Raw genomic sequence first — 26,091 nt, 5'->3', positions numbered from 1 at the left:
CCACCAGCACCCCAAACAAAGCACTTCAAACGCAGGGCACGACTTGCGAGGAGGGAGGGGACCCTATATCGGTCTCCACCAGGCCACCCCACTATTGAATGCCTAATCCTGAGGGACCTGAACTCTGAATAATATTCTACTTTCCACAGTTGAATGCCATGGTGGAGAGCGTTTGTTGTTGGGCAGGTACATGATAACAACAATAACCTGATAAACAGAAGCAGAGACTTCCAGTGCAGCCAATTGTCTAAAAAGATAATGGCAGCTTCATGAACCTGCAGAAGCCATTGTATTTATAGAAGTGGAGCCGAGGAAGGCCTTGGCATTCTGCCCCTGAATGACAGTCCATTTAGGCCTCTCACGCCTGCTTCGTATTTCCCGGGATTATCATACTGATTGATACCAGACAGCGAGGATGTTTGTTGACTGACACAATGTATAGCCAGAGTCAGTGATTTCTTTCATGTGATACCGCTCTTGTTGTTTTAACCCAAATATTTTTTGGGCGGTGACTGGCCTCCCCACGGCTGACCACTTATCTCGTCTGCATATTCTGGTCCTGTGTGCCAGCTGTACAAACAGCATCGATGAGAATGTGTGTTGCGTTGATGTCGGAGAAAAGGGTTTAGCTCCTCTTTTCAGAGGGTTACACACTAGCAAGCTTCAAAGATGAGGCACCACTGCAGTTGTCTGCAGCACTCTGCAAAATCACACAAGGCAGCTCCAGAGGCACATGGCATTAGACTTTCACGTGGAAAGAAAAGGCTAAAGATTGTCAGAGCAGGCAGTTGTGGGAGGGCAATGTACATGTGAAGAAGATTATCTAAATTGCAGGTCACTACAGCTTCCTAATGCTGAGACTATGAAAGACAAGAGTATATATAATTCAACTACTTCATATGTGTACAGATCTCTGCAAAGATCACACCATGAAAGGTTCTAGTGGCCCTTATAAACTACAAACTATTTCAAGGTATTCCTGGCTATAAAAATAGAACAGTTGCCTGCAAGCAGACAAAACGCTAACGCTGCTATTTTTTTTTTATAATGATTCATCACTCTGAGCTTACAGTGTAATACACTATCGGGTCAGCTGTGCATCCTGACAGTACAACAGCCCACCTGGCCTCAGACTGGTTGCATTATGAGCTCCCTGGAGGATAAACGACGATGCCCCGGCGTGCAGAAACATTCACGTGGCTTTCTGCAGAAAGACTCTAAATATGGATGTTAACCCTGACAAGCCCCATCAAATCCCACTAGTCACCAAGCGATTCAGCGGGTCAAGTCTGCAAACATTTTCTCAGAGGGCTTGTGGGGGAGATGAACATGTGGCGGCCAGAGGTTACGGGTGTACTGCCAGTGTGGGGACTCGGCAGCAAGGGCCTTTTTCTTTTGTGGCCAGTCCAATCCACATGAAGGGAATGGTTTCCGCCTCCAGTCACCACCATGCTGTGCTGTCAGATACACAAACAAACCTACACACTCTTCCTTGTAAAATGAAGACATGTTTCACTTGGTGATGGAAATATTCTCAGACAACTCACCAAAAAAAATAAAAATCACATGCCCACTCACAGAAACAGTGTTTGAAACACAGAACAAGTACGACTGACTTCAGAAATGTGAAGGGATTATAAGTGTAATTGCATTGTATAGTTACTTAATAATGTGATTAATGTCTTTGACATTAATTCGCAGCCCAGCAAATTGACTGGAAAAGTGATGTAATACTTTTCTTTTTTTTTTATGTTACAGCTGTTGAAGCAACAGAAATAGTTCTAGATGTTAACTTATTTTTCTTACCAACCTGTCAGCTTAAGTTTAAATTTTTGTTCTGTAACCAAATCGGATATTGCTTTTCAATGTGTCATTATCGTACAAACCTTGCTGTGACCCTTCCTAACAATGGTCAGCCCAACCACCACATGACCTGGCAAATTGCAGGGAATGTTAATATCCCTCAACGACAGCCCCCCTCCTGACTTCACCTAATTCATCCTGCACAGCTGGGCGACCTCGGTTATAGGCGGAAACAATCATCTTTTTTCTTTTGAGAGGACACTATGAATGGGGCCACGGCTGACAACAATGGAGTGTACCTTTTAGATGGTTGCCATGGCAACGGCTGCAGACAGAGAGAGAGAGAGAGAGAGAGAGAGAGAGAGAGAGAGAGAGAGAGAGAGAGAGAGAGAGAGACAGAGAGAGAGAGACAGAGAGAGAGAGACAGAGAGAGAGAGAGTGCAGGTCCATAGCTCTGCGCAGTGTGGCTCCCTACACTAGCGCTCCACTTTTGACCGTTACATGTTATCTTCCAATTCAGTCTCTCAGCAAAAAACGGACAGTTTCAGACAACAGCGACCACGTTACATCCCTGAAGGTGTTTGCATTTTGCTTTCTGGCTCTCACACAACCGGCCAGATGCTACGATCCAGCGTACATTCACATAAAGCCTGACGCTGCCAAATCAAGCAGACTCCCGAGCGAAGCGGCAGCTAGAGAGTAGGGCGTAGCATGTTCAAGTCCGCCAAAGTCTGCTCTTCTGAGAGGAGGTGTTGATGTGCTGAAGGTACACATTTAGAACGTGTTGTTAGTCATGCTTCTCTGAAGAAACACACACACCCACATGAAAGAACACCACGTCAACGCTACCGTCACTGTCACGCTTCTCCATCTCCAAAACTGATCAGAGCAAAGGAGGCGAATTCAGTTGAACTGAATTTTGATCAGTCACACACAGCAGTGCAGATCCAGACAGATGCACACCTCTGAGGATTGCAGACGGTCAGCAGCACAACAAGCAAAAGAAATCCTATCTAAACATGGCAATCGCATGCACACACTCATGACCGCTGAAATACCTTTTTCTTTGACCATGACCATTGGAATCCAGGTAGAGCTGCACCAGAAAAGGCTCTGAGAATCAATCACCAGCAACACAGGAGCATCTAGATCCTTTTTTTAGTCAAGATTGAAGAGCAAGAGAGAGAAAGCGACAGAGAGAGAGAGAGAGAGAGAGAGAGAGAGAGAGAGAGAGAGAGAGAGAGAGAGAGAGAGAGAGAGAGAGAGAGAGCGAGAGAGCGAGGTGTAGGCGCTGCACAGCTCTCCTTCCAAAAACACATCGACAGCGTGGGGTTTGCCTCCCGACTGCCTGTTTTCCTCCCATCCCTCTCCTCCTCCCCCTCTTCCTCCTCCTCCTCCCACACCTCTTCCCTCTTCCCTCCTCTCCCCCTCCCTCTCTCTCTCTGTCTCTCCCTCTCTTTCCCAGCCCCTCTCTTGTGTCAGCCGCCTCCTCATTGCAGCAACCAGGTGGCTGCTGCTGCTGTGTGACCAAAAAACAGTAAACCCCAGCCTATCTGTCCAGATAGAGAAATTTCCCCTGGGACAAAAAAAAAGAAAGTCTTCTTGGATTGTTAAATCTATACATCAGCGCCTCTTAAGCACACACACTGCGGTAACTATACATGTGCAGACGTTAAAGGTTAAAATAATGCATACATGTAGGAAACATGAACTGGGCTCTGACCTCCTGCTCTCATTCGTGTCTTTTTATCTGCATCATACACATACTACATCATGACTTTGTTTCACTAAAACAGGGCAGTAGGTGGAGATCAATTATTGGTTTCAATGCTGTAATTATCCTGCTGCGTTGACAGATTGGTTCAGTTAAAAGAAAAAGAAAAAAAAACCCGTATTTGACAAATAAATTTAGAAAATGCATGTCAAAAGCCTTAAAATTGTCCAAACTAAACCATTGCTGTGAAATACTGACTGCTCTCTGAAAAGGCAGTACTTACAGCACCGTATTAATGATACATTTTAATTAAATACACATTAAACACATCATTTCTAATGATGAACATCCCGTATAAAATTAGTAATAATTGAAATCTATTGTTATCCAGTTAGTTCCAGTCAACCCGATCATCATGATGCATCAAAGCCAGCTTCAGCTCGACTGCCAGCCCTGGTTTTGTAATGATCCCGAGGCTTCTGAAAGGCCATAGAATGCATGAAAAGTGCATGAGAGGGCAGGAGAGGCCACCTGAGTTAAAAGGTCAGACTTATCGTGATCTTTACCATAAGCTTTGTATTAATATCTTGGGTGGAGCCTCTGGAATCCAATTAGACGGAGCACGGGAGAGCACATTCCTGGCTGCGCCGTGAGAACACACAGGCTCTTATATCATCTGCCACGCACACGGCCATATGAAAAAAAAAATGACACTTCTTGTCAACTCAGCAATTTAATGCGCACTTCTACCATAAAAATGTTGCAAAATAAACAAAAGTGCCATCTGCTAGGGAGATGACAAACATCTATGACACAGAAAATGAATGCAAATCTCCAACAATGCAAAACGTAATGCTTTGAATATTGAATTTGTCATGTATTTTAAGGGGATTATCACAAATATCAGATTTATGGAATTATTTACAGATTTATTTCACTACAGACCAACTATCCTAGAGCGCCACACAGTCAAGTGTTTTATTTGGTTTCTGGGGGATTTAAATAATTCACTGAGATGCGAGAAGAAATATAGACAAGGCCAATCCGGTGTGAGAGCTAAAAAACTGAAGAAAATATTATTTCAAAACAAACTCCACATCACTCACACACACACTCACACACACACACACACACACACACACACACACACACACACACACACACACACACACACACACACACACACACACACACACACACACACACACACACACACACACACACACACACACACACCCTGATTAGGGACCAATCAGTCGCAGATCCACCTCTACTTCTGCACATATGAGGGGTAGGAGCATGTTTTCATCAGCACCACCTCTGTAATTGCTGATGCAGGTGGCTCATTATGCATGCAGAGTGCGTTCATCCACTGCAGTGTCAACTATGCCACCTTCTGGATACCCATCAACATGCATCGGTTTCCACCAGGGCGTTTTCTTCTCATAGCAAGTCAGTGAGGCAAATGGTAAAAATAGTTAACTGACATTTCCTCATGCCTCCACCCAATTTGTTTCTTCTAAGTATAGGAATATATTATGAGTACTACAAGAACCTGTTTATATTGGCTCTTCACAACACAGTTGGAGGAATGTTGAATTTTCCAGTGCGGCTACTTTCTGCTCAACGCAACACAAAGATCTCAAGTTACAGTGTCTACTATAATAGACCTATTATCATCCTTCCTCTTTTAATAAGAGTCAGAGCTGCAGGACATTCATGCCACAAAAGGTTTGCCAAGAGCAATTTCTGAGGAGCAAAGCCTATTATCCATGGATGAAAGGTTTCTACTGTACCCAGCTCACCTATGGGTGATCCATGTGTGACTGTCCATTAATAACCTGGTCTGTGAACTACTGCACAACCCTCATATCACAGTACATTAACCTGTTATCATATGACATGATCATTTCACAGGCACTTGTACACGTCAACTAATTTAAAGAGCAAAGTCACAGGTTGGGCACACAACAGTGTTTTGGGTGGACACCCATGCAAAGCCAATATCAAGGTTTTTAAGCAGGAAACACAAACAGAAAATATGTGTCTTCTACTCTAAACATTCCATCCCTGGATGATGACAAGCATCTTCTATTTTAAAATCAGTAACAGTGGCCGGTGCAACCTGGTACATATCTTTCTAGTGTAATCATACCTGTGGTACATTATCTGTACTGTTAACAAGCCACGCTGAAAACACAAGAAAACAGTTTTCACTCCAACCAAATGGCCATCTTTTGTGTGATTATTTCAGTAATTCACACACACAAGAAAAACCACATTTCCCATTCACAACCCACAAGATGCCTGGATTTTATGACTCATTTTAACAATTCCTTGAGGGAGCGTCAAACACTTGGGTGACCTCTAGATAATATTGCCTGGAAAGCAAGAGTATAATGCCACTCATTCAAAAACAATCAACGATTTAATTAATGCAGAAAGTTTGGGTATGGTGGGTAAACAGGAAATGAAGTGATTCAACTTCTGTCAGGTCAACTTTAAAAAGGTTTCCGAAAATGGCATGACTGAAAAAATCTTGTTTTGTTATGGATGAGTTTAAGACAATTTTATGTTCAAATGTGAGAAAGTTGCAGTGAATATTAGGGGCTACCAAAAGTCTGATTCACTAATGAATTTCAGCTGTCAGGGGGAAAAAATTTAATTGAAAACATGAGCCACGACTGCTGTGGCCGTCAGTCATTTTGGAGATGTAAAAAATCCGTTAGAATGAGATGTTTGTCAAATAAATTCATATTTAACTCAAACAAAAAATGAATGAGTTCCCTGTGTTGGGTGGTATTTACTCACAGCAAATAAAAAGCAATGATGAATTTATTTCTGTGTCTGGCATGAAGTCAGAGAATGCATAAGGTCTGGAAATCTCAATTTGTCCTCATGCCCATGTATTAATCCTGATGTAAGCCACCATGTCGCTTGTTCATGTACTGTTGCTTGGCAAAATACAGCAGGGCTGACTTTGCATATGGGTTTGCATTATATAACTATGATGAGGATGTTAATTAATTCCCTGCCCTTTCTTTTCTTTTTTTTACATTTCCAGTAAAACTTTTAGGAGTTGATGAGTTACTGTTGCATAACATGTGTGCAGGAGCCATTACACATACACACGGGTCAGACGTGAAAAGCCTAAAGAGGTGTAATCACTCACTGTCATCCAATTAAAATGAAGTAATCTCTGAGCAACAACTAATCAAGTCACTTTCAGACACCCACTCGCAAACAGAATGCAAAGCAGAGCAGCATAATAAAGGACCGAAATAACAACCCCTTGCACAATTACTGACATCTGCCAAAGGGGGTAATAGGAGAGAAGATGTTATGTTTTTAGTGTCTAGAAGTAGATGATGATGATGATGCACTTGCATTAAATTAAGCCTTTGCATGGTAATGGGTATTTTTTTTACTGGTTATTGATTAGGCAATGATCATTAAAGTCGACAGATGCTACAGTTACAAGTCAGCCACATCTTTAGATGGACAGATATAATGGGAGATGGGTGAGTAAATACTACAAACAGACTCATTCAGATCTTCGGCCTGTCCTACCTGTGGCGACCTCATTCAGCCTCTCACTCAGGTAATAGTCATTTGGGTTGAGGTAAGGAAGCTGCTCCATGTACTGTTTAGGTATGAGGTACAGGACTTCAGCCACGTGCCCATCCTCGATGATGGACATACGCTTGACCGAGCTCTTGCGTTTCACTCGGACGCGGTCGACGTTGTGACTGCGGCTGGAGCTGCACAGCTTTCCAAGGCTGTTGAGATTGGGCAGGGTGGGCATGGCGCCTTGCTGCCCTTCGACCGTCCCACAGAGAAGGGTGAAGCACCGTAAGTAGACGTCAGCCAGTGCTGGGCTTCAAACCCACTCTGAAATCCATACGTCTTTGGACATAAAGCGTGACGGGCGTTCATGAAGACCCAAACGAAACGAAGAAGCCAGAGCGTGGCGAGTAGGTAAAGTCACGACTGCTCATCATTAAATCGTGAGTATGTCCAGCTGAGGCTAAGACTGAATCTCCTCTTGTGGGGACCCCTCAAGCTTGTCAGGTCAGAGGTGTCGTAGATGAACCGAGCGAAGCGCTGATGTCCACCTTGAGGTTCCAATGCCACGCCGCAGGCAGCAAGTATGACAAGGCAGTCTGTTGCAGGTAGGAGGGAATGAGAAGTGGGGAAAGAAGCTTACACTGTCAGTGTCTTCAGTCCAACCAGTCTGGTGCCTTAAGCAGCTTTAGAGCTGACGTCGAGCCTAAGATTATCTTCTGGGTGGGGTTAGGTTGATCTACGTCAGGTTTACCCATTGTACGGTGGGAGACTCACCAACTGATTCAACGTCCCAGTCACTTTCTCACATCTGTCTTATAACAAAATGTCAAAAACCTGCAAAAGCAAACATGCTGTTATGCAAAATCACACTCCCAAACAACAAGATCTGTATTTCTATTGATGCACTTTGCATTATAGCCGAATGGATCAGTCCACAGCAGCAGTGTTCCAAGTCATACTTTCAGGGTGACAGCCTTGGGTCTCTGCCAGTCCTTCACAAGGTCAGAACCAGCAAGGTCACTCCTACAGCCAACAAATGCACAAACCCACTGTTATTCATCAGCAGGATCAAAAGCATAGAAAACGCTATAACTACACCAGCGTTGGAGTTCAAAACACCAGCAATTCCTCTCCATTATCCAACAAGATTGACAAAAACAGCGCTGGGATTTTAGAAGATGTAATTCAGTAAGAAGGCATGTTCTGGGGTTTTAATCTTCAGGCAGTTTAATGCTGGGACGATTTGTTTTTCTGCAAAGACTTCCAAAATGTTTTCACTTTTCCCCCCCACCACAAGCAGGCTTTCTTGAGCCAAAGATGCATTAATATTCCTTGGAAATGTAAGGGAATTTTTTTTTGACTCACTCTGTGTCCTGGTGGGAGGCGAAAAGATGGATGATGCAGGGATGAGACTCCATGCTCAGCGGGATCCACAAAAATGAGTACAAGGCAAAGGCCCTTTGTTTTTACTACACGTTAGCAAATGAGGGAAATATAACAGAAAACCCTTTTCACATTTAATATTATTTTGACAGATAATTATAGGTAATGTAATGAAAAACACAGCAGACAGTGACAAAGCGCAAAATATCCTTCTCGTCTGGAGACCTCATGCTTGGCCTGCACTTCAAATTTAATGAATTTCCTCTTTGCCTGAGAGGACACAGAGACAGGAAAGCCAGAGTTGGGCTGGTGGAGTTTACAATTACATTAAATAACTTCTCATCCAATTTGGTTTAATTTAGCGTTCGCTTAAAACTACACCTTCGCTCAGGACCCGAGACTGTGATTGAAGAGAGGCGCTACAGTGTGATTGTGAGGTATTAACAAGACGCACACGATCCGACACCCACACACGCAGACACACGCACCTGAGAGTAGCTGAGGACATGGTACTCTGCTGCAGCAAAGCACTGCCCTCCAGTTGTCATCCACTCTGTGGTCGCTTTACACATTACATTACACATACATGCTGGAAAGAACAACAACACTGCTGCCCTCAACATAGTGCAGAAAATACATCTTAAACCTTCCCACAGCCTCTGCCTCTTTCTCCATCCTGATCCACAGCAGAGATAACAACTCCCTCCCTCCCTTCCCCTCCATCGGTTTCTCCCCCCGTCTTACCATCCAGTCCGAAGCAGGAGGTGATTTTTTGGGCGTAGTTGCAAAGCCCATCGTAGCCAGGCTGCTGCTTCACCGTATCCCTCTCCCCCATCTCTACACACTCCCACACACACCGTCCCGTCCGGCGGTGCTTTCACTCCTTCCCCTGCCCGTCAATTATTCAGGCTTTTGCCAGGACACATGCATGCGCGCGCACACACCCACCCTCAAATTCGCACATAGAGTGAATAAACACACACAAACACACACACACACACACACACACACAGACCGAGAGGGAGAGAGAGAAAAGTGCTGAGGCAGAGGGTCGTGCTGTCGCAGCACGAGCAGCCCTCTCCAGTGGTCGGATATGAAGGAGACATCAGATTGGGTTACTGCAGAATGGAGCCATGCCTCCTTTTTTATCCACCATTGATCATGCAGATTGCACTGCAGTGTAACAGGTACGCTGAGGAGGATGTGCTCTCTTGGCTCAAGGATAAGGGCGGAGCAGAGCAGGAAGTCGGACTGGGACAGAAATGGAGAGGTGCAGGTATCAGGAGGGGAGGGGAGGGGAGGGGGGGGGGGGTTCTTTGGGGGTCACTTTGAAGCCATCCAGACTGATTAAAATAAACAGCACAACAATATAGAGTTAGTCTTTTAAACAAATTGAGTAAAATGACTTATGAATATTTTTTAATATTGCCATAAATCCTAAAAACTGTCCCTTGTGCCAAAAACTAAAATAGAAAATTGAATTGATTTGCAAAAATACCCAAAAGTAAGCCATTTTGCTAATTAAAACAATTTCTATGGTATTTGTTTTTGTGGTTGCAGAATGAAACATAAACAATAAAAATAAACAATACAAATCTTAAAAAATCAAAATAGAGCAACCTACCTTTCAAAACAGGACTATAGCACAAACATGAGCAGCAGTCTCACATGTGGGAGACGTCTGTAGTCCATGTTGATTTAAGATTCTGCAGTGATGCAGACTTGAGTGCTTTAATAGAGCGAGTGGAAGAATTCACCCACATTTGTTTGGCCAACCAAAACAGCAGAGAACCAATGGCAGCAAAACACCCTACACATAAAAATAAACGGAGCGATTGTGCTAAATGAATCAACTGTGTTCGGTTTTCTAGTCTTCCAGAGGAGTTGGACCTCAGTCGAAGAAGTTTCAGAGGAAAACACAATAAATCCCTCAAAAGCTGCTACAAAAAGTGACCTTGACCAGCTGCACTTAAGCCCCACTTGCTCTGGCTTAAGCGCTCAATGGCCATCAATAGCAGGCCCATATCGAGCCACTCACTCTCAGGTAGAATTGACCGGGATAATGGTCTGCTTGGAAATAAATAAATAAACAAAAATCACGTTATGGGATTTGAAAAAGAAGAAAACAGCACAGGAAATATGATGAGACCAGAGAGTACCATGCCCACGGGGGTAAGTTAGGGTGACTAATGGAAGAGCTTCAGTATCAAGGTAAAAGCTGATGGCCCTTTAGCTGATAACATGGTCGGGAAGGGGCTGGCTGGGGGGGGGGGGGGGGGGTGGAGCATAGTAATGGCTGATGCTCTCTGGACAAACAAAAGGATTGGTCATCACAAATGCTCACTGAGGGTGGAAATGTGAAAAAGCTTGCTACTTTTTATCCCTTGTCGTCTTTCAAGTGGAGACTCACTCATCTAACATGCTTCAGGTTTTATCACTTTGTTTCTTATCGGAAAGTATTAACAGTGATACTACAGGAAAACCAAAAATCCGGCCTGAGAAACTCATAAGCGAGCTTGTGATAAAACTTTGAATGTAATATAATATAATGTTAATATGCAAACTATGCTACATCAATCAACGTGTGATTTATTTTTTGCATGCAGTAAATGGGAAAAGACTGTCTGTAATACATACATTGCATAATACATAATAATGAAAAGCAGCAAACTTTGAGGCTGCGTCTGGAAAGGTTTGTCTCTTTGCTTGAGGAAACAGGGAGACAACACAAGCCCAGGGAGATCATGCAAACTCTGCAGACAAAGGACCCGAAGCCTGGGATTGAAACGGGAGATTTCTCAATGTGAAGCAAAGGTGCTAACAACTGCACCACTGTGTGGCATCCATTAAACGATCACACAACCTCGCATTCACACCTATGGTCAATTCAGCGTCAACATTAAGCCTTAAAAATCCAAGCTAAGATCCTTGTTGACATTGCATATTACTGTACACTGAAGGTTTGTTTGCCACCTCCCTTCATCACAGCAGTGTATGAATAAAATCAGTACCATAATCCACAGCCACAGAGAGAACACGGATACTTCCAGAACCCAGATATTGGCTGTGAGGTCTGGAGCGTCTCCATAGCAACAGATGCTGATCTCTTTTGATCTTCTCCATGAGGTGCCTCTCCCATGCGCTTTGCATGGGACATTTTTTCGCAGGTTTTTGAGATTCATTGGGAAACAGTTGGCCGTTAACGTCACAAAATCAAATCAATTGGTCCTTGGATGATTACAAATCATCTCTAATACATACAAACCAATTAATAAATAGATAAATAAATACATGCGGCCAAAAACATAACCTTCCCGCCCAACTGTAGGGCATCTGCCATGTAAACAGACTCAGGTTAGAATATAATTTTGATATGATTGTTACATTTCTGTATGTATTTCTCTGTTTCTTTGCATGATGAACTTTTTTTTTTAATTACACATTAATCACCACACATTTGTTCAAACTGTACAGAGATATCATGCGACCACAGGCTGGGTAGTCACTTTTCATGAATAATGATTGGCTGTTTGCAGGGCTTAAGAGTGCTAATCAGATCTGTATACCACAGGGGGCTGTCACACAGTGGGCTCAGGGCTTCATCGATCTCCCCCTAGCAGCCATGGAGGATGGAAACTGTAAAGCACATTTGAAATAGAAGGAGTTGAAAGCTTCAGGCTCGAGACATACAGAACCTGATGCAAAGAATATTGAGATTCTTGGTGAAAGGTTAATAACTCCACAACAAGATCAGAAGAATTGAGTTGAGTCCAACATCACATTTCTTATAAATTTGCTTCTTCCCAGTTCAGAATCAGTGAGTCACACCATCTCATCATATATAGCAGATAGAGGACACAATCACCTGACACCAATTCCAAGACTGCACAAAAGCCTCAAACATGATCCACCTGCACACTCTGCATACATGTCGTCTTATTTATCTCCAGTAAGAAAGGTCAATCAGGAAAAACAGCTTTACAACTCAGACAGGTTGAGGATGGCAGTAACACCTGATCTCACCATAGTGAAGTGCTCAGCAGACACAGTGGTTATATTATTATTATTATTATTATTATTATTATTATTGAATGACATTTTACAGTCTGCAGCTTTTAACTAATGACACCACAGCTCTGGCTCAGATCACCATCACAGCTGGGGATTTATTTTTAAAAGGATCTATTTTTAGGTTGCACAGAGTCTAAACTGGTCACATCAAGAAAATAAGTTGCCGACTGTCTAAAAAAAGGCTGCAGCGGTGGAAGCTGTAGTTTCAGCCATGCACCGGTGTAACCTACTTACATGATCAGAGTCTTTATCACAGCCTGATCCTCCAGAAAGACGACGCAAAGGGGCTCTCCTCTCCATTGCACCTATTCTTCAACCAAGACCCCCCCCTCTCCTGGCTTCCTCCCCTCCTAGAATTAAGACTTTTTTTTTTTTTTTCTCAATCCCGGTGTGGTGTGGTTATGAAGGCTTCTGCGGCAAAAGACACTCACCTCTAGCAGACATGCCCGGTAGGTATAATCTCTCTTTCTTTGCAGAGATTACCAGGAGCGGATGGAGGAGCGGAACACAGCCTGGTGTTACCTCTGCTGTGAGTTTTTGATTGTCATTTAGCGGGTTTTAAAGGCAGGGAGGCGTACAGCCTGCGGTGTGGTTTGGTGGACTGGACCTGAATGCGCGATGGAGAGACTGAGCGCTTTCTGGCGACAGGGCGTGTCCTGCAACACACAGCATCCCTCTGCTTTATTTCCCCACAACAACAACTTTATATGTCCACATTTCAACGCAGCTTCGAAGGATTGCGTGGTTATTGTGAACGGGCTTGTGTTTGAGGACCCCGTGTTGCGTTAACGCCGCGCCGCCTGTACTTTCTGTCCGTCCGGGATGACTGTGCGCTTCTTCTGGACGCGGCAGCTTTTTTTTTTTTTTTGAAGCCAAATCATAAAAGTTGACAGGCACTCTGGAGCAATCCGTGTTTGTTTATTTTCTCGCTTTTAATTTGACTTTTTCAGAGACGTAATATAAAAAAAGCTTGTCCGAATACAAATTATGTGAATTTATTGTAAGAGCAGCTCCAGAAATGGTAATGTTACGTTGACTACAGCTCGCTACTGCTTTACTAAATAAAAACATATATTTATTGCTATTAGAAAAGCCCGTATGGAGTGATATATCCTGACCTGGATGTTGATTAGCAGCCCTGAAGTCTTCATTAGTATGCGTTGATCGTTCACTTGGGAATCTCAGGTGTTCTTTTGCAGTGCTGCGGCGCCCCCTGCTGGACACCCGAGGTACTGTTTGGCGAGCGAAGTGCCACCGTGTCCACATACACACACAGTGAGCCTGCGGTGGAGCCTGTAGACGTCTTGTTTACAGTGGCTGTGCCAGGCCTGTGAAGTCCCGTGGCCCACAAGCGTGTTTTCCTCTTTCTTTCTTTTTTATTGCTCACGTTTATTTTCTCGTTAAAAGGGTCGTTGTATGAGACTTCCAATCTGGATCGAGGCGGAAGCAACAGGAAGAAGAAGATAGAGGAATTCTCTCGGTCTTCTCGGGAGAAACTCGTCCAGTCGAAGAACAAGATGTTCTCCAAATTCACGTCCATCCTCCAGCATGCCGTGGAAGCGGTGGGTTTTTTCTCTACCCAAATTTGAGACTTGCTTTTTGTGGGACTTTTATTTTTGGTTGGAAACTTCCTTTTTCTTGGTCGGCGTCAGCATAAGGTCGCTAACTAGCAGGCTAGCTAGTTAGCCTCTGCTAACGTTAGCGTTTTGTGTTTACGTTGTGATTTTGCCTTTTAACCTCTTTATAAACGATCAGCAGTGTTTGTATTTGACTACGTATCTTGTCAGAACACGAAGTGGCCGCTGTCCTGTAACGACCTGGTTCCATGGAGCTTCATAACGTTAGCTCCATTAAGCTCTCGGGAGCTAACGTCGCAGCTAGCAGTTCCCTTCCAAACAGAAATGTCTTATCATGGAGAGTAGTGTCGAAATCCATGGACAGCCTCACTCCAGCTTGTGCAATCATTTGAACATTTCACGAGAAGCGTGGAGGTCATCTCCCCTTGTCATTGTTGAGATCGTGGTGTAGAAACGGACAGCTAACGGCGAGAATCTCTTTTAGATTTTAGATAAGTCAGTGTTGTTTAGTGTGAGGAATCAAATACTGGAATCCTTCTTTTATATGCCATTTCATCTCTCGAAGTTAACTTTTTTAAATCCCATTATTTAAGTAGAAATACACCATCAGTACATCTAGACTAAATCTATGGCATCAAGAGCCCAAGTCTCAAAATGTGCAGGTTGTAATTGATGCTGATCCAGTCTCAGGTGTAATTCCTTGAATGTAAGTGATAAACTACATGCTTTATTAGAAACCGAAAATATGTTTAACCTCAACATGCTTTCTTGCAGCTCGCTCCATCACTGCCCTTGCAGGAGGACTTTGTCTATCACTGGAAGGCGATCACACATTATTACATCGAGACCTCTGGTAAGGAAAGCACCAAATTATTATTTAGTGTTTGTCTTGATTATACCCTCAGTGATAAATAACAGTTTACTGTGTGAGGAGAATATTCTGGATGCAGATGTGTTTTATGGAGATTTCATGTTTCGATATTGCATATGACAGATTGCTTTCTGCTTCATTTATTTTGTCATTTATTTCTCTACACATAAACCGGCTTTGCAAAGGTATTGCCTTGGGGGTGGAAGTATTCCTGGAATGTCATAGTGGGAGAGTTGGCTTTAAACTTCAGTAGCTCGATGGGGAACAACACAGACAGTACTTTCTTCGTGTTTGCCATTGAAAATCGATGCAAGTAGAATTTTTATGCACACAGATTACACACTCAGTGTGATCAAATGTCCAGCAAAGTCTTGTCCTTGTTGTGCTCACTCTGTGCAGAGCTTCTGTACCTTCATTTCTTTTGAATTACTAATGATAAACATTTCCATACAAAGATGTTTTTTTAAACTGGTTTTAATCTGGGTGAACTTTGGTTGTTTGGTCAGTTTGGAGTAACTTGATCATGGTCAGTCCTGCTGCTATTTTAGGATGTCATCGTACCCTTTTTTTAGTTGCAGCAATTCTCCATCGTCAAAAAAAGCTACATGTCATTTTACTTCATTGTGGCGTTTTGTGTGTTGACACATGAAGCAGGAGTCATGTGAATGAGTTCACTTTTAATCTCTTCTAACGCCGTCAGCTCTAGGTTGGTAAACTGATGCTTTTGAAGTTAACATTTGAATAAAGTCTCGAGGCATTGTGGGATATTTCTGCAGTTTGCTGCTGGCACAAAATGAGAAGTAAGCAACTGGAACCATCAGTTACTGTTATTAATATGTGAGAACAGGATTTCACAGTGAAGCCACGTTTGGAAGTTTGACTAGATAAACAGATTCAAGCTTCCCAAAGATGCAGTTTTTCACAAAGATCAGCTGATCCGAAAACTATGGCAGGCATTATGCCTGGTAAACACAGAAGCCTCACAGTTCTGAAAAAAAAAAGAAAATGACTAAGGGCTTTGTGCTTATGGTTGGATCTTCTGCATATGTCTGTGTGTGTCCTCCAAGATGATAAGGCCCCCGTCACAGACACCAACATCCCGTCCCACCTGGAGCAGATGCTGGACATCCTGACACAGGAGGAAGGGGAGAGAGAGTCTGGGGAGACGGGACCCTGCATGGAGTATCTCCTCCACCACAAGATCCTGGAGACCCTCTACACTTTGGGCAAGGCAGACGTAAGACAGTGATACGTTGGTAACTACGTGCACACATACATCGGAGACGAGCGGATTCCTGCCTGAGATATTAGTGGAAACCTTCAATAAGCTTTTGCAGTCAGCTGCTGTAGTAGCATAAGATTTAGAAAGGTGACAACTGTCTGAGCTGCATTTCCAGACATTTTTGGACTCTTAGCATGTTGTGTTTCTCTGACTCCCTTCAGTGTCCTCCAGGGATGAAGCAGCAGGTTCTCACCTTCTACACAAAGCTGCTCGCACACATCCGTCAGCCCCTCCTGCCACACATCAACGTTCACAGGCCCGTTCAGGTGAGCGCCGCCGCAGCCTGCATCTTACTGCATCATTGATTGAAAGTCTTCTGAGAGCTGACAGGTTGTGTAACGTTTGTCCTAGAAACTGATCCGTCTGTGTGGGGAGGTGCTGGCTGCTCCCACTGAGAACGAAGAGATCCAGTTCCTCTGTATAGTCTGTGCCAAACTCAAGCAGGACCCGTATCTGGTCAACTTCTTCCTGGAGGTGGGTTGTGCTGACCTCACCGCCACGCGGGTGAAAATATTTATCCAGATTTACTTCTGATAAATATATTTTCAAAATTGTGAGTGTGGCCTCTGACATCATACAAAAACATCAAAACCTACTCTGTGGCTATGTGATGAAATTGTTTAATGAAAAGCTGAGATAATTACTAATATGCTTCATGAGGAGCTGCAAGAATTTCATCCTTACTGTCAGATTGTGACTGAGCTCTTCTACAACAAAGATTTATTAGAATTATGGCACCAAAGTTAATAAAAAGAATGAATAAATCATATATAATATGCATAAATTACATTTTTCTGACCTAAAAATAAACATTTCAAATGCACTTAGAATGAACTGTCACGTATAGAATAGAAATACGTTTTAATCTCAGAGGGAAATTCTTTTACAGTGTTGCTCCTCACAGAGTAAAATAAATAGAAGTTAAAATTAGATAAGTAATACACATTTATATATGGAGGGATAAACAGTGACTGATGTAAGCATAGAAATAATTAAATTAACAGATAAACACTATTTACAAAGAGGATTTATGGGGTCTTATGGCCACAGGAAGGAAGGATCTTTGTAAAACCTTTAATCACATTTTTGAGAAAAGTATGAAGACGGGCTTCCAGCGGCTCATGTCTGCTCTACATGATGAATTTGTGGCCCTAAAAAAGACAAAGTTCTTTATATTCACCGCCAACATGCTATTTGGAACGTTGTTTGCAGAATAAGTTGAGGAGGCCTGAGATGAAGAGCCCCGTGTTGACAGAGGGGACGAAGGACAGCGCGCTGGCTCCAGACACGGGTCAGCCTCCAACAGAGGACCGGGCCGAACGCCACAGCGGGCCGCAGGCTGCAGCCGCTGCCTTCAGCCCCGCAAGAAACAACAACAGCAGCAGTAATTACAATCTGGTCTCCTCCCTGCTGAACCTCACAAAGAGTCCTGTAAGTCGTGAGGCGTGTTGTTGATTTAATCGGTTATGTGAATACGGCAATGACGGGTGGCATCGATCCTCTCTCTCTCTCAGGACGGCAGGATAGTGGTGAAGGCGTGCGAGGGCCTGATGCTGCTGGTCAGCTTACCCGAGCCCGCCGCTGCCAAGTGTCTGACTGAAAACACTGAGCTCTGTGAGCTTCTGACGGATAGACTAGTCTCCTTTTATAACGCCCTGCCACAGTCCATGGACCCGCTGGACATCGAGACTGTAGAGTCCGTCAACTGGGGGTAAGTTTTACATTTCTAGTATTAGTCTCAATATGAGACAGGTTATTTTTTTTCCTGAAATTTAATTTGGAAAATGGGGAGGTAGTTTTATATTCAGGGTCAAATATTCACCTCCTGTTGTTCTGCATGACATCAACTATAACAAGTACGCAAGAATAACTGGATGAACCCAGCAAGGCTGGTACACTGGAGACTATATATAAAACTGTGTATGGAATAAGCAAAGTGGATCCAAATAACATTTTGTATATTTTTAGAGCCGCTTCAAGGGTTCTAATACTTTGATGTTAATTTATTTTTCCTTCCCCTTTCAGTCTGGATGTGTACAACCTGAAGGAAGACGCTGCAGTCTTCACAGGGAAGCGGGCTCTCATCTCCTTCCTGTCGTGGTTAGATTACTGCGACCAGCTCATCAAGGAGGCCCAGAAGGTTCTTATCAGTGCTGAATCACTGTTCTGACACGTTGTATTGTAGCTCTGAAGGGACATAATGAAAGGCGTTCTCACCACAAGTCATTTTTCAAGTTTGAAAGCTTCCAAGTCTGAATTGCTTGTTTCTTTTTGTGCGTTTTCCAGTCAGCAGCTGCAGTGATGGCGAAAGCCGTGAGAGAAAGATTCTTTGTCTCCGTGATGGAGCCGCAGCTCATGCAGACGTAAGTGACGCCTCGACTCATCCCACCAGTCATCCCGGATTGATCATTCGCAGCCTCGTCAGCGGCGGGACGCGTCGTGACTGCTCGGTAACACAAGCTGTTCTGTGGGCTGCCGCAGGTCCGAGGTTGGCATCCTGACGTCCACCGCCCTGCTCAACAGGATCATACGGCAGGTGACGTCAGAGGCGCTGCTGCAGGAGATGGTGTTCTTCCTGCTGGGCGAGGACAGGGACGCGGAGACTCCTGCCACCATGGCCCAGAATCCACTCAGACACAGACTCATCGAGCACTGCGATCACCTGTCAGATGAGGTTTTTATCACCAAAGTTCTTTTCCTTTTTTTCCTCAAGATGCCAAGAAACAAGTCGTCTTCCTGGGTGTTTTTGAAGTTTCTGTGACGGTCACCATCACGTCCTCACTTATTTATCCATTATTATTGGGTGAAGTCTTCTCCAGTTTCCTCATATATTTGAGGTTAATTGAAAACACTTATGACTTACCAGGACTAAGACTCTGACTAACCTGCCTGTGATCGGCTCCATCCAGCAATCCTTCCAAAGATGGATGGAAGCGAAGGTGGTTCTGATAGAGCAGGATGTAAACGGCTGCTCTCGCGATCACAACATCAGGTGCAGGATCATCTTAAGGGAAAGTGGTCCAGTTGAAAAAAGTGACAATCTAGTAATGTTAAGAGTGACACCTACTGTAATTGTTTAAATTCCATCTAATGAGTGAAATTTTACTATAATCTAAAATCTCCTGCACTTCTTGTTTGATATTAAAAAGTACAAACGGCCTGTGAAGAGTTCAGCGTTACCGAGTGACACGATGAACAAAAAGCCCATCAATTTTAATTGGTACGTGACAGAGCTGCTGCACGCAGTTTTCTTCTCACAAAAGACCAATGAATCATCTCTTATCTCTTTGATGTCGCGAGCAGCAGCCGCCACCGCCGCCTCTTGTTTGGAGCGGGAGCTGAGCATCTTTCTTCCCTCGTCCTCAGATCAGCATCATGACGCTGCGGCTGTTCGAGCAGCTGATCCAGAAGCCCGACCAGCACATCCTGCACAGCTTGGCGCTGCGCAGCCTGGAGGAGAGGAACTACCTGGAGAACAAGCCGCAGGAGGAGCGCGAGCCGCTGGAGAACGGGCAGCCACACGACGCCGTGTAAGGAGCTGCCGGGACCTTCCACCAAGACACGCAACACACACACACAAACCAGTGAAATAAAATGAACGCATCTATCGGCTGTGTCATTCAGATATGCTGCCAAGTCTTCTGTACAACGTGGGACATTTTCATCATCAACTTTTGTTCGGCATAATGAACAATTTGCTTTTTTATTATACTTTGGTTGATGACTCAAAAAGCTACAGAGCTCAATGATTTACCATTTAAAAGAATGTTATCCTTGGATATAAAATTACTTATAATTATATGTTCATTTGATTTGAATGAGTCAAAATGAAACAATTGTCTTCGAGGAGCGTATTTTTCTGCCATATTTGATGATTGATCTCCAAGCTGCAGTAGAAATCAAGCACTGAGCTGCAGCCTGCCACATTAAAGCTTAAAGGTGTTCTGTTGTGTAGTAGTGGTTCCACATACGTTTGGTCTGAAGCTGAATTAAATTGGAGGCATTTCTCCTTCAGGACTCTTAAGTCAGACCTCCGATGTAAACAACGTACAGCGAGTAATCAGTGTGTGTGTGTGTGTGTGTGTGTGCAGAGACCTCGAGGAGGACCCGCTGTTTGGCGACGACCTCTCTCCGGACAGCAGGCTGTCTGGCTCCGACTGGCTCAGCTCGTCGCCTCAATCCAGTCCGGACCACCTGAAGTCTGACGGGAAGACGGAGGTGCACAAGATCGTCAACAGGTCTGCGGCGACGCACGTCGATATCTCGCCTTCTAATCTTGACGTGGTTGTTAAAGAATGAACTCTGTGGCCTGCAGTTTTCTGTGTTTGGTGCCTGATGAGGCCAAGTCATCGTACCACGTGGAGGGAACCGGCTACGACACCTACCTCAGAGACGCACACAGACAGGTAACAGCTGATACTTTTACCGATCGTCAGTTTCTTACCAGGTTTTACTCCAGCGAGGACTGGTCAGATCGACTCCCAAGACATTAGATCCGGTTTCTCCTCATTGTTCTCCACAGTTCAGGGACTATTGTGGCGTGTGCCAGCGGTGGGACTGGAGGGGGGCGCCAAAGCCTTTGGAGAAGTGTAACCTGGAGAGCCCGTTCTTCGAGGGCCACTTCCTCAAAGTTCTCTTTGACAGGATGGGTCGCATCCTAGACCAGGTACATTGGGGTCGTTTACCGCAACATGAGATTTTTTTTAACTTTAAATGAAATCCTGTGACCCGGGGATTATTTGTAAGTTTGTTTATAAACGTTGGATGCAACTCTACTGCTGCAGTTCACGTTTAAAGTACAGGAAGAGTAAAGCTGGACGCAGGTTCAAAGACACAAAGCAGATCACAACTTTTGAAGGAACAGAAATGAAAGCTATTTCAATAATCAGATGAAGAAACATGAAGTCTTTGCATTAAGCTGCCTTCATGTTTTCACTGTAACTCTGAATTGTCCTTGATACTGAAGAAACTCACGACTGTAAACGTGATTCAAGTTGAACTAATAATGTACAAACTGCTTTGTTTTTCCTTTGTAATTGTGTCTTTAAACTCCAATGTAGAAGATTTGACTTTCTGTTTCAAGGTTCCTCTTTAACTTCAGCTTTTATCAATTTGTTTTGTGAAGTGGTGTTTAAAGTAGCAGTGAAGGTAACCGCCCTCCCTCTGTCTGGCAGCCGTACGACGTCAACCTGCAGGTCACCGCCGTTCTGTCCAAGCTGTCCTTGCTGCCACACCCCCACCTGCACGAGTACCTGCTGGACCCCTACATCAACCTGGCGCCCGGCTGCAGGTCTCTGTTCTCCGTCATCGTCCGGGTAAGGAACGATTCCTCACAGTGAGCTTCTGTCTCATCTTTTTCTTCTTTCTGTTGAATAAATTCCCCCACAGCAGGATTGAAAGTGAAATATTAGTCTTTGTTCTCTCCTGAACGTCTGACTGAAGATCTCCGGGGTAAAAACTCTCAATAATCAAACAAACTCTGACTATTGCGTCATCAGAAAAGGTTTGCCTTCCTTTGCAGCCGTTCAAGTTGGAGCAGGAAGATTCTGCTCGTTTTCATTGTGACACTTCCAGGGAATGTGGGAGTGATTCACCGCTGTTGCACTTTCACCCAGAGGACTGAAAAGTTCTACTCGAGTACCGTTACAGTGTTGCTGGGATTGTATTCCGTTATTCAAAGTTTGAGTTACTTAGATTTAAATAAATTTATCGGCAGCAACGATTCCATTCATTGAGGAGTATCGGATATAGGAACGAGGCATGCATTTGTAGGATGAGCAGCAGAGCTGAGTTTGTTGGGGTGTACTAATAATTTACAAAGCAGTGACGTGTGTTCCTGTGTGTTAGGTTGTAGGAGATCTCATGCTGAGGATCCACCGCATCCCCGACTTCACCCCCAAACTGCTGCTGGTGAGGAAGAGGTTATTAGGAATGGAGCCGGAGGGCATCACGTACGTAGAGCGACGACTTTCTGGGCTTTGTTCAGTTTTTAATTGTCTGATTGAAGTTGCCGACCTCGCTCACCTCTCCGTCTGTGCCGCAGCATCGACCACATGACTCTGCTGGAAGGCGTGATCGTGCTGGAGGAGTTCTGCAAAGAGCTGGCAGCCATCGCCTTCGTCAAATACCACGCAGCTGCCTCGTCCTCGCCGTAAACTCCCCCGCCGCTCGTCCATCTGCCTCGGCCCGGCAGACGGGTCAGGATCAGGAGGAGAAACGATGCTTCAAAATTGGACTTTCTGGGAGGCGGCGGTGGAACGGGGTCGGAGGAATCACCGTTAAACTGGACATGTAAAGCCGCCGGGACCTGAGCACAGACACTGCCCAGCCAGCAGAGGAACCTGAGGAAGACGACATGCAGAGAAAATGTTCACTGGACTCTTCACGGTCTCTACTACTTGTCTCACTGCCCCCCCACCCGCCATCTTTCCTTCATCAGCCAGAAGATGACGGCCCTGTAATTATCGCGTCGTATATTTATTTGCCGTCTCGTCGCCGCCCATCGGAACATGTCATTGCCTTAGTGTGGAATCGCAGCTCTCAGTTCGTTTCCCTTTGAGACGCGTTTTTCTCTTCAGCCCTCACATGTTGTCTGTTTGAAGACAAGAGGACACCAAGAGAGAAATCCATCGTCTTCATCTGTAGTTACACTCAGTATGTCAGATACTGCACCAGTCTTTTAAATGCCAAGTCATCTTATTTATTCATGCGTTCACGTTGCCTTTTTTTTTTTTTTTTTTTTAAACTAATGTATTATCATAGGGGGGAAAAAAAAAAAAAGAATTCTTAAGTGTCCAGAGTGACGTCTGAGCGAGCAGACGCTCCCTACTTTGTCTTTTCTCGTCGTCTCTTTACTTTTAAGTGCTCATGGATTCGAAGTTCTGTCACTCGTCACCCAAAGACGTCGCCATCTTCAGCGGAAAAAACGGCGAATTTGCAAATGGATGCGGATTTGCACACGGACCTCGTCGCATTGCACTTGTTACACGGCGAGTTTGCGCTTTTCCCGATTCGCCGCCCGGCTTTCATTCCGCCGCGGTTTCACCACACAGGCCAGTGGTTTGTTTTTAAGAGATAATCTGACCATTGATCGATTGTGCTCCCGAGGTTCCAGTAAAACGCAGTAATTTATTTTGCTTCAAATCAATATTTAGTTCACGATTAACCAGTGTCTTAATGTAGCCCACCACAGTGGTTTTTATCAGCTTCCGACATCGAAAACAAAGCCGAGTCTGTTTCCAAGTTGTGGACAGTTGAATCAGTGTGCGGAGTCCCATCGCCTCGGGTCGTTTTCACTAGAAATCATCCGCTAATTCAGAACGCCGGCGGAGATCGGGAGGCGGGCGAGACGGTCTTTCAGCCAGATTCCCCACAGTCACAGCTCCTCGGTAGGTCGACACCACTCTGTGGAAGTCTGCATTTACTTAGCAGTATTACTCGTCGGTGCTGTCGCAGTGCGTTTAAAGGACAGAGCCTCCGGAATCTGAATCCTCTTACATGGTAATGCTGAGTAATGTAACTTTTTGTGTGTTTGTTTGTTGTGAGTTTTCCATCCAGATCCCTCCTCAAACCCCCCAAAATACATGTTTGCAAATGTTTGCATGGGATCAGATTTGCACATTGTCTTCATAAGTGTTTGGGATGTAAATACTCACTAACATAAAGCTTTTAAGTTCTCCAAATATTTTCTTTCTTAAACCAAAAAAAGAAGAAAAAAAAATCTGATTTCACATTTATATTTTAACGGGAAACTTTTTTTAAATTATGAATCATGCACATTTTTTTTTTTTTTTTTAAATCAACTTTCCTATACAGTTGTATATTGTACGTGTACAATAGCAATAGAGATATACTACCTGCATGCTTTATTACTTATTTCTGTTGAGAGAGAACTAGAGGAGCCAATCCGTGATTTCTTAGCTGTCAGCACTTTGACGGGGAGAGAAGATGCCTTATTCACTGTGGGTCTCGGAAGGTTTCGACTTCACTGCAGTTTATCGTGATCTTCTGTTACTTCCAGTCAACGTGTACAGGACGGGGGGGAAAAAAATAACCTGATGCCAGTTTAATCACTTGTGTCGTCTCGCAGACCGATCACTGTATCACCTCCAGTTGTTTAAGAAACATTAAGGCGAGGTGAGGCGAGGCGCGGCGCATGCTCGCTCTTCCGGCTCCTTTATGCCTCATCACCGCTGTTCGAGTCGTTGGGGACAGCATGGTTTTTTTGGTTTGGACAAACTCCGTCCCATCCAAGAATAGCTCATCATTCTCTGAACAGGTGGTTGTGTTTCATCTTGTTTTATTACAAAATGTCTGTACAATAAAACAAAAAAAATACACAAAATAACCATTTCTCTCAGTGACAAAGTGAAAACCACAAATTCCACTCGGTAATCCCCCTTTTTAAAAGTAAAACTCATGTGAAGTGAATGGCTGTGACGTTTCTTCTTTCCCTACACAAATACAAGAACACAGGCAGAGCAGCGAGCGTGGGGAACAGCAAGTCTGCACGGAAACTTTGTCCCATCTGGGCTTCTCTCTGGCCCGGAGCCGCCGAGCTCGCTCATTCAGTCAAATCTGTGGAAACGAGTCAGAAATCTCACTGCCAGGGATCGAGTGACAAGTCCAAAGTCATGTGAGGCGGGCCGGAAAGAAGACAATCCTACGTCTCCCCTCGCCTCGCGGGGAGAAAGAAAGAGGCACTATGGTGCAGAAAGAAGGCTCTCAGTCCAACGACTCATTGTTGATGGTTTGCTGAGGGACATGCCGAGACGTCACTCAGCGAGGCTCATTAACATCTTAAAGCACCTCAAATGAAGAGATCCTTAAAAAAAGAATTACACTCGGCGCTGAGCCTGCACTCCAGAGGAAATGATGATAATGCATCGATTGCAGAGTCTCTACAGTGTCAGTGTGCATTGGATGCCCCCGACTCGGCATTAATGCTGCGATGCAGGCGAATCAGCAGGTTTAGGAACGATTCAACTTGATGTCAGTCACTCCACCGTGGGTTAGAGTCCAGTGAGTCTGAAGTCACTCCACCTGCGGGAAATGAGCTGCGACGACAGCCGTGATATTTACGTGTGAACGCTAAAGAAAATAGATGCTTAAATGCAAGATTACAGAAACATTTCAGATTGTCAAATCAGGACTTTATCCACACAGAAAAAGAAACCTCATGAGAAACCAGGTGATCAACGGCTGAGCCCAATCTCAGTGACTCATGACAGCATAACAGGCTCACAATACTTCTCCTTAAGGTCGAATCTCCATAAAGCCACTTTTGGATGCATTGGGTGAAAGTGTCCAGTCAACATTGGGTCCAGTTTGCCTTAAAGCCCGTGTGGTTCCACACGCCGGGTTTTATACTTGCTTCTTCCTATTTTAGCTACGAGAACATATTTGATACTGCAGCGGCCAAAGGCTCCATCTCATATTACAAAGTGCTTTAGTAAACAACCCCACAGCACAAAACGAAAGCCTCTTATACAAAGCCATTATTGTTTGAACTTTTTTAAACTCCATACATTATATACTACACACCTCAAGGACAAGTTTATGAAGTGCTGCTGGTTTAGCATATATATATATATTTAGTATTGCAATTCAAGTTTGTGCCACAAAGTGGTGCCCCAACACACACACACACACACACAACCAAAACGGTTTAAGGGACGTTTACACGATGTTCCCGGCAGCCGACGTTTGCCCTTAAACGTAGCGCGCCGTGGGATTCTGAGGAAGGCGTGACACGTTTTTCACGTTCTGTCAAGGCTTTGTACGGAGGAAATGTGGACGCCGGACCATTTTGAAGCGCGTTTCT

The 26,091-nt window shown here is 44.3% G+C and overlaps 2 protein-coding genes across 20 annotated transcripts in view; one reads left to right on the top strand and one right to left on the bottom strand.

The window, feature by feature from the left end:
• The window catches only part of ablim1a (actin binding LIM protein 1a), a 40,307-nt gene extending 27,160 nt beyond the window's left edge, over positions 1 to 13,147 (bottom strand). For 4 of the 19 annotated variants that reach the window (XR_013936069.1, XR_013936070.1, XM_080482013.1 and 1 more), the window contains exon 1: positions 7,088 to 7,747. Coding sequence is in view for 4 of the 19 variants with exons in the window: in XM_080482013.1 (XP_080338139.1) it covers positions 7,088 to 7,322 (235 nt within the window). In the remaining 15 variants the exon portion in view is untranslated. Of the gene's footprint in view, positions 1 to 2,861; positions 3,163 to 7,087; positions 7,757 to 9,211; positions 9,410 to 12,969 lie in introns of those variants that run through there. The other 15 variants (XR_013936067.1, XR_013936068.1, XM_080482015.1 and 12 more) reach the window with 13 other exon arrangements.
• Positions 13,148 to 13,756: 609 nt separating this feature from the next.
• Positions 13,757 to 24,696, top strand: fhip2a (FHF complex subunit HOOK interacting protein 2). Its single transcript, XM_080482018.1, has 17 exons — positions 13,757 to 14,100; positions 14,890 to 14,968; positions 16,054 to 16,223; positions 16,430 to 16,534; positions 16,620 to 16,742; positions 17,481 to 17,699; positions 17,783 to 17,979; positions 18,294 to 18,408; positions 18,555 to 18,631; positions 18,750 to 18,942; positions 19,635 to 19,798; positions 20,360 to 20,506; positions 20,584 to 20,674; positions 20,791 to 20,934; positions 21,443 to 21,583; positions 22,116 to 22,219; positions 22,312 to 24,696. Exons 1-17 carry the CDS (start codon positions 14,056 to 14,058, stop codon positions 22,421 to 22,423), a joined length of 2,226 nt encoding a protein of 741 aa, XP_080338144.1. The 5' UTR covers positions 13,757 to 14,055; the 3' UTR covers positions 22,424 to 24,696.
• The last annotated feature ends 1,395 nt before the right edge of the window (positions 24,697 to 26,091 follow it).

This window comes from Lipophrys pholis (assembly GCF_963383615.2).
Source record: "Lipophrys pholis genome assembly, chromosome: 15".
NCBI lineage: Eukaryota > Metazoa > Chordata > Actinopteri > Blenniiformes > Blenniidae > Lipophrys > Lipophrys pholis.
Note: the sequence above shows the minus strand (reverse complement) of the source record. Positions and strands in the feature narration are given on the sequence as shown.

What these genes read in the sequence shown, in the direction of transcription:
- fhip2a (XM_080482018.1), top strand. Translation starts at nt 14,056, where the DNA reads ATGTTCTCCAAATTCACGTCCATCCTCCAGCATGCCGTGGAAGCG. An exon ending in TGAACCTCACAAAGAGTCCT is followed by an intron (nt 17,700 to 17,782) that starts GTAAGTCGTGAG and finishes TCTCTCTCTCAG; the next exon opens with GACGGCAGGATAGTGGTGAA. An exon ending in GTAGAGTCCGTCAACTGGGG is followed by an intron (nt 17,980 to 18,293) that starts GTAAGTTTTACA and finishes TTCCCCTTTCAG; the next exon opens with TCTGGATGTGTACAACCTGA.